This window comes from Haliotis rubra, unplaced genomic scaffold (genome assembly GCF_003918875.1).
Source record: "Haliotis rubra isolate DU_JTF1 unplaced genomic scaffold, ASM391887v1 Scf8, whole genome shotgun sequence".
Classification (NCBI taxonomy): Eukaryota; Metazoa; Mollusca; class Gastropoda; order Lepetellida; family Haliotidae; genus Haliotis; species Haliotis rubra.
In genome coordinates, this window is record NW_025767523.1 from 507,098 (window position 1) to 516,096 (window position 8,999).

At 38.9% G+C, this 8,999-nt stretch overlaps 1 protein-coding gene and 1 long non-coding RNA gene across 3 annotated transcripts in view; one reads left to right on the forward strand and one right to left on the reverse strand.

The window, feature by feature from the left end:
• Positions 1 to 675, reverse strand: part of LOC124261401 (PDZ and LIM domain protein 3-like) — a 28,047-nt gene extending 27,372 nt beyond the window's left edge. For both annotated transcript variants that reach the window (XM_046695719.1, XM_046695718.1), the window contains exon 1: positions 426 to 675. In XM_046695719.1, coding sequence (XP_046551675.1) covers positions 426 to 554 — 129 coding nt within the window. In that variant the 5' untranslated portion in view covers positions 555 to 675. The remainder of the gene's footprint in view (positions 1 to 425) is intronic.
• Positions 676 to 2,540: 1,865 nt separating this feature from the next.
• On the forward strand, positions 2,541 to 4,944 carry LOC124261403. The gene is made up of 2 exons (XR_006894312.1): positions 2,541 to 3,638; positions 4,878 to 4,944. It is a non-coding gene; the product is annotated as an uncharacterized LOC124261403 (long non-coding RNA).
• The last annotated feature ends 4,055 nt before the right edge of the window (positions 4,945 to 8,999 follow it).

Below are 8,999 nucleotides of genomic sequence, written 5' to 3' on the forward strand. Positions count from 1 at the left end.
TGTCTACAGTAGTATATTGCTGTCAATCAAGTACATATGTAATCATCTGGCCAGTGTGTTAAGTAGGTGAAATGAAATATAAAAACATTATTGGCTTGGCCGTGAGGCAAGTTCGTGTTACAGGTATTTTGAGCACGCGCTTGGCTTACCCATATATAGCAAGCGATTCCTTACCACAGGCAGATAATTGGCCGAACGAGGACCTCGCTCTCAACTATCTATCTAACGAACACCATCGGGTTTGCAACTGAACCGTGAGAGAAAAACACAGACGTTTCATCATAACAATGTTTAGTTCAAATAAGTCACGACTCCGATTTTCGTTTTAGTGATGATTTAAATACACCTTGCGAGTTTTCACAGATAACTGTCATCCATCGGACAAAACAGATGAGTTTGGGATGTGTCAATGTATATGTACTTACAACTTGCACTGAGAGGGGGGTGCTGAAATCCGTGCCACCCTGTAAACGGAATCCCCATGGGGTGCCGGAATCTGGACGGCCCAGTTGGACCGTCATTGTCTCAGCTGGCTGAAATTCGATGTTACTCATGGCGACGTCAGTGACAACGGTAGCGGGTCCGACGTAAGTACTCAAAGTCGATGAGCCACTTCGCAGCTTTATCTAACTCCTCGCCACTGAGGGGACGGCTTCGGTGGAAACAAACTTTTGCACACGGGCCTATCTGATGCGTCAGTCAGCCGCGGGAAAGAAGTGGGTGTGACTGAATGTGACAAGTTTAGGGCTGCGGAAATAGTTGAAATGGACGTAATTAGGCCCATGTTACTGACCTATTAGGTAGCCGATTTTACGTGGGGTTTGTTTGTATTGCAGGGGTGTCTAGGGTCACACGCTTGACTTGTAACGCCCGTGTAACAAAACCAGTGCAACGGCGGCTCTGATCAAATCTGCGTCCTGTTTATAGAAAGTCTTACAGTTCATAGGAAAAAGTCATATGAGCTTATTATTAATAACATTAATTTAATAACTCTGTTGCTTCACGGTTGTTGTGTTTTTTTTATTTTGTTGCTGCTAATTCAAACAACAAAATATGTTATATTTACATTTGTTGTCATTTTTTGGTATAAGAAATATTTTGATAGAAAATCATCAAAATAACTGTTGGTGCTAGATTTTATAATTTTGTGTATTTTGTTTAGTAAAGGAATACATATTTACTTTAAAATTTTACACTTTGTTGCGTTGTGTACAAGTTTCTATGTTTTTGAGGGTCTTGGGGTAGCCTAATGGTTAAGCGTTCGCTCGTCACGCCGAAGACCCGGGGTCAATTCCCCACAAGCGTACAATGTGTGCAGCCCATTCCTAGTGTCCTCCGCCGTGATATTGCTAAAGGCGCCGTAAAGCCAAAACTCATTCACTCATGCTATGTTTTTGATACCCAATCTTAAGGACTGTAGGAAACGAACCATCATTGGCATGTTTTTTTGATGACTATGAAATCGGTGGAGAAAACAGGTTTGGTAATATGCTAGGAAGTAAGATAATATCTACATGTGGCAATACAAATGTGCAATGGCTTGGTGTGGGATATTATTTTTGCTAAAAACGGATCACAACTAACGGAGCATAATGTCATTAAGTTGGTACTTAGAAGTAGATAAACAGAACTCATTGAGTTAAATGTTGCTCATTCTGTAAACACACCCACACACACACACACCACACTTCACAGTGAAACCTTATTAATCAACTACTTTCTGGGCGATCTGATTTGAGAGATATAAACGAACACCACCCAAAAAATTGTAGTTAGAATTTGTCCATGCCACGACTTCCTTCGAACCAGGTGTCCGGATTAACAAGGGGTCCGGTACATACAATTAGGTTTGGTCGTTAATTTTTCCGTTTCTACAAAGCGGGTTGGTGTTATCACTGAATCGGCGAACGAACGTGTACACATACCACAGCAAACACATTAAAGCTACTGTTGAAATAACTTTTTTTTTCCTGATAAACGTGCTCTTATATCGTCAGTTGATGTAACTGTATCGTGAAACGAAGCTTCCATATGGTGACTCAACTCAGACCAAACACACCCATTAAACATTTTGTACATGTGTTGCAGTTTTGGGTCATATTCAATCGGGACTTTTCGTTCCCGTGAAGATCTGGGTTAGAATTGGTCTTCAGCAACCCATACTTGTCGTAAAAGGCGACTAACGGGATCGGGCTCACTGACTCGATTGACACGTCATCGTAAATCGATGCTCATGATGTTGATCACTGAATTGTCTGGTCGATTATTTAAAGACCTCATTTTAGCTCGGAGATTGCTGAGTGTGGCGTTAAACAACAAACAAACAAATCCGTTCCGTTTATTTATGAGAATTTCTCAGTAAAAAAAATATAATTAAAGGAATACCATATACCCGCCATGGGTATACACATACTTCAATAAAACTATAACTTTCTGTCTAATATACCATATAGGGTGGAATTGTATTTGGACAATCGTTTTCTGGGGCTATAATACGCTGTGGAATTCTCTTTTAGACCGGGTCTCAGGGTCTCCTTTATGGTATTTACCATTCGAAACGTGCAGTTAATTATAAATAAAATTAAAAAACAGTTCCTTTGGAATTATGCCATTAATTCTGGCAAGTGGTAGGCAGATCCTGATACACACCAGATTACAAAATCACATGCAGATGGGTCGGGGAGGGTGTTAAAGTCTGAACTGAATCAGTTCTTTCATGGAGATTGTACGGACGCTTCGTTCGGTCCGGAAACCCATTCTTGTTCCAGCTTTTGACAAACGCATTTTCGACAATATTGTCGGGTGGTTCACTGAAACACGAAATAAGTGACACGCTATCAAGAATTAAATACACTTTAATCTTTTTCTTACCTACTATATTCGTAAGAATATTAGTGAGTTTTATCTGTTTTACCTAGAAATCATTTCACCACGCATCCAGCCAGTTTTGTTGTGAGATGAAAGAAATGAAACAAAATCCGAGAAATAAACCTTCATCCATTCTGCATTGTTTGGATGATAACACTCACGTTGCATCCCTAAGATCACTTTATGTTTCGGCTTTACTGTTTTTTTCTGACTAATGTTGTAACATTAGCACACACAATACACGACAAATGTTTTTACATATTTTAAAAATAATTTTGATAAAGTAATAACTGTAAAATGAGCAATTAAAAGTTCATTTTATTGTCGGTTTTTCTTTAAAGATGTATGTTTCTTGCGTGTTAATTAAAACTTACATGCAACCAATAGGGTTTCTTCGTATAATATTGTGTAGCTGGCTCTATATGCTTACTTATATTATGTCAACGCAATAATTAATATTTATCCTTATAATACTTCGCGTTTGCAAGTACAGGGAGTAATGGTGTTATTGTATCATTAACATATATTAACACAGCTATAGTGAAAAGATCTTGGAATTACGAAATTGTGCTGTTGCTGGCACGAAGTGAGTATTTGGTCCGGTAAACGTAGTCCGGCTTCAACAAGACGAGGACGAAATGTCGTCGGCTATATTCCTCCTCAAAATAGTGTATTATTGCGTCCCAGTTCACTGATATTTCGATTGTATGGACCATGTGAATAGAGTTCCTGTACAGAAAGTATGTAACCAGCAATAGATGACTTATCTGGTTCGTATCACGTAAATTAATCTTTAACAGGGTATACTTTAAAAACCGGACAAGTATTTTGAGACGATGTTTCTGTTTTATGGCACAACTGTGTAAAAGTTTTAGCGTGTGAACACTGTATTGTGTTGTCGTTTGAAAGATAAAATCACAAATCATGAGATGTCCATTTGGAACAGTTCCTAGAATCTGGAAACGCATTATGCAAGCGTTATAAGTCTTCTTTGACTGAAATCATAACTTCACGTCACGGATATTGACTATTTTCATTTGGTAGATCAAGTGCACTGAAGTCAGGGGATAGAAGTCAGCACTAACATGTTAATTTATCAGTACATCAGTTTGTGTAAAACCATCAACCTACTCCAGAGAAAACAAATGAAAGTCCTATAAAACCTGACTGTGTGTTTTGACTTAGTGTTGGTCCTCAGCTCAACCTTTTTTGGTTTGTTAGATTGTTTAACGCTACACTCAGCAATATTGAAGCTATTCGGTGGCAGACTGTAAATAATGGAGTCTGGACCAGACAATCCAGTGATCAACATCATGAGCATCGATCTACGCAACAGGAATACGATGACGTGTCAACCAATTCAGAAGGCCTGACCACCTGTCCTCATGAGTTTCTGAAGACCAATTCTAACCTGGATCTTCACGGGTCTGCTGGTCTGCGAGGCAACACATGGATCATGTTGTCAAGCTCAGTGACCTGGTCAGTTGGGTGTTTATTGTACCCACACATCATGGTTTGTTCACAATATCACTGGTTTGTCTGGTCTAGACTTGATCATTCACAAGCCAAAACAACCAACCTAAAGGAAGTGCTAAAGTATTTGATGTCCTGAGCTGCCCCCCAGCTCTGCAATGTTTCAGTGGGAATGACAACTGTTTATGGGTGATCAACTTCTTTGTTGTACTATTGTGATGTTTCGGTATAGATGCTTATACCGTTTCCAAGCATGAGATGGAGAATGAGTACAGCAGGATATATATAGGGTACATGAGGGCTAACAAAGACAATGGATCATAAAAACAAGATGATTAACAATGAAAACAAGCTTAAGTATACATGAGATAAGCCAAGGCAAGATAACAACATGATGAATAGGATACCAGTAGGAGTGGAGATAACTAATTAGCCGAAGGCTTAGTTAGAGAAGCCAGAGAGAGGGAGATGGGGTTAATTAGTTTTGGATTAGGTTCAATGTTTCAGTGTATGATAGTTTGTTATTTCTTTGACAGATCAGTTTGCCTGCATTACCACCGATCTGCCAAGAGGAATGTTGTCAACATCATCATGTATATGTGGGAAAATACTCCTCCGCCATCTTCAGAATACCTCAGCTGTGACCACGGAAACAGTGTACCGTACAACCATATCAAAAGTGTGCGATAAATCTCTTACCCACAGAACAATACATTCATCCTCTTGTAATACAAATCAAAATGACAATGAAGCTGTGATACAAACTAAAGCTGGTACAGAATCAAAAGTGATGGAGATGCCAAACCCACCCTTAAGACTCAGGGTGTGGTACCAGGGAAAGGTCCCCCTCCCGAACCTCCCGTTGACTGTTGCATGAGTGGATGTGCGAACTGTGTGTGGATAGCGTACGCAGAATCTCTGAAGGACTATTACAGTGATGGTGGGAAGTCAGCTCGAGAAGCTTTGGAGCAGATTGAGAACCCTTCTCTTAAAATGTTTGTCAAATTGGAGATGGGATTATTATGATGATACTCAAATTTTAATAGTTAGAATCATTTCAGAAATGATGAATGTGTTACACCCTTGTCTGTCAACTTCAGATCATCTTCAGTTATTCGGCATTGTATAGCTCCCTTTTATTATAACAAGTACACAATTCATATTTGCTGCTATTTTTCAGAGAAGTGACATCATCATCTCTGTAACTTGTATCACTGACTTAGCGCAGAATGTACCTGGTGTAGCTTGAGTCACAAAATGAAGCTAAATTGGTGAATGGATTTATTTTCAGTAATAAAATGGAGATATATGCTGGTTAATCGAGGATAATTTTTAACAGCACAAATTCAGAAGACTTATATACCATTAGTTTTGAAGTGATGCACAGAGACTCTAATCAGAGGTATTCATAATGTTTAACCAGTATTTCAGTGATATCACAGCATGCCAGCTTGGGCTAAAAGAAAATGTGTTCCTGGTTTAACTTCAGATAAACCAGAAAATCATTATCTTCAAGCAGGCTTTTTCTGCAAATTGCCATGTTTGAAATAGAAACCAGTAAAAAGAAACTTATTATATTTTGGGATAGGCTAAAATAAAAAAATGTTGGGAATTAAATTCAATAGTGATGGAGGTCACTGATGATGACCACTTACAAACCAAGTGTGATCTGCTTTAAAAGGGCCATTTAGAGAAAATGTTTTAAGTGGAGATGAACCAAGATTGTTCAGCTCCTTGAATAACCTTTTCCAAACATAGCATAACTGAAAGAGGAATGTTTGAGAAAACTCAGGACTTGAAATGTCAAATTTGACAGTCACACAACCATTAACAAACTTATTTTGTGTGTTTCCCGCTGAGGACATAAATCTGTGATGTTGCATTTAAAGGAAATACTCAGCAAAGTAATAGCTACATACATTTTTTCAGGTTTTATCTATTTTGTTATTCATATGTTGGTTACATGTTAGAACAATTTGTGGCTTTGTTGATACCTGTTCATAAAGAGACGTCTTTGTATCATGTTTTTCTTTATTACCTTTGTGTGTGTTTAATCTGTTGTGCACATTTAATAACATTTTCATAAAAACAATAGACACCTCCAATAGATGATTTGTTTGTTGTTTAACGCCGCACTCAGCAATATTCCAGCTATGTGGCTGCAGTCTGTAAATAATAGAGTGTGGACCAGACAATCTAATGAGCAACAGCATGAGCATCGATCTATGCAATTGGGATACAATGACATGTGTCAACCAAGTCAGTGAGTCATACTGACGTGATTCCGTTAGTCACCTCTTGCGACAAGCATGGGTTGCTGAAGACCAATTCTAACCCTGATATTTCAAGTTTCCAAGAGATGAGAAACATCTTGATCATATATGATGTAACAGTTCGTCAAGCTCTGTAGTGGTCCAGGGAATGGTTCATGGATGACCTCTGTATTCAGAACACATCCTTGGTTGTCCAGGGTGTTTATTTTATTAGTATACATATCCTGGACGCAATTACCACGATAGCTTCCTGTAAAAACATGTCACCATCTCCACATCTCTTATCACTATCTTGGGGTGGTGGGGTAGCCTAGTGGTTAAGGCGTTTCCATTCATCACGTTGAAGACCCAGGTTCTATTCCCAACATGGGCACAAACTACAATGAGTGAAGCCCTTTTTGGATGTCCCCTGCCCTTGATATTTCTGGGTGAGTGAGTTAATTTAGTTTTACGGTGCACTCACAATATACCAACTATATGGCGGGGTCTGTAAATAATCGAAGTCTTAAGCAGACAATCCAGTGATCAACAGCATGAGAATCGATCTACACAATTGGGATACTGATGACATGTGTCAACCAAGTCAGTGAGCCTGACCACCCGATCCCATTAGTCGCCTCTTGCAACAAGCATGGGTTACTGAAGACCAATTCTAGCCCGAGTCTTCATGGGTCGATATTTCTGGAATATTGCTAAAAGCTGCATAAAACTATACTCTTATCACTAACTCAACACAAATATCTCTTGTTTGTGGGAGTACGTTTTATTGGACCTCTATATTAAGTGTCACGTCAGTGGCCTATGGTAGCTAATGGGTCATACAATTAAACATCATACAATGGAGGGGCAATGCCATGCTGTAATCAAGGATATTGAGAACACTAACGCTGAGGATTTTCTGAAAAGTCGTGGAGCCTGAAGCCATTGATGCAATTAGATACATTACTTGTCAGTTCTCAGACCATTTATCCCTCCTCTGATTCTGTCAGCAATACTTGTCAGTGCACTTTATGTGTCTGGTATCTACCGGTACTTAGCTAACAAAAGTGAACCTCAGGTGTACCCAGGAATATCTGTTTTATGTGATGGTTAGGCTTCTTACAACTGCATAGTAAACTTTTAAAAATTATTGCGATTGTGGTTTGAAATTTAAGACTTCTTGAATTCTATTTTCATATCATGTTTCTCAATTTGAAAGAAAAATCTGTGAATTTAAAGTGTAATAAATGTCTCATAATTGGTGTCAAAGTTCAACTTTATTTTATCAGCTCTCTGGAGTTGGACAGATATTGATGAACTGGACTCTGTTCATTTTGAAGAACATTCCATGATGAGACTTCTCTCACACACGTCAGAAGTCATTTCACCAAACCTTTCACTAGATTAGACTTCCTACCAGTGTTCTCATTTCATATATTTCCGTAAAAATGTACAATAAATTATGGACAGGCTGAGTTCAAATTTCTTTTCTACACAGGAGTGAGTGAGCGAGTTTAGTTTTACGCCACACTCAGCAACATTCCAGCTATATGGCGGCGGTCTGTAAACATTCAAGTCTGGACCAGACAATCCAGTGATCAACAGCATGAGCATCGATCTGCGCAGTTGAGAACCAATGACATGTGTCAACCAAGTCAGCGAGCCTGACCACCCGATCCCGTTAGTCGCCTCTTACGACAAGCATGGGTTACTGAAGATCAATATTCTAACGCGGACCTTCACGGGTATTTCTACTCAGGATCACAAGCTCCTACATACCCTGTTACTCGATGTGCTGTCATTCACTGTTACATTCACTGACAACATTATTCATCATCAGCTCATGAGTAAATGCAATGTTTGTCTGTGTATGATGAGCATTTCTCCCCGCTAAAAAGCAGAAGTACTAATGTGTACATGGTGATGTAACCATGGATTATTTTTTCAGTGTTAAGACATGATACAGTATTTCACAAGACTGACCTAAGGTCCTATTCAAGATCCATTTGATCTGGGTACTCGAGTTACCCGTCCCAGACCTAGTGTGTTGTCTCTGGCTAATTCAAACACTCTCACAGAATACAAACATACACTTTAAACGCTTCAGTTGGAAAAGTTAACATCCAGCACTCTACATAGAAGGGACTTTCTTCCCACTTAAATGACTGATTTGTACAAGATCTATACATATATCTATAATAGATTATATCCAAAAATATATGTAATGTCAGTTTTGTAGGTGATAAACGGATCTAAACTGTTTTCTTAATACATGGCATAACAAACTGTCATTGTTATACAAATGTTTTTGTGTGAATCGAACCCATAAAAACAAAATACATCTAGCACAAATACAAGGACATGCACGTTTAGAGTGACGTCCCTTGTCGGTTGCTATGGGACGAC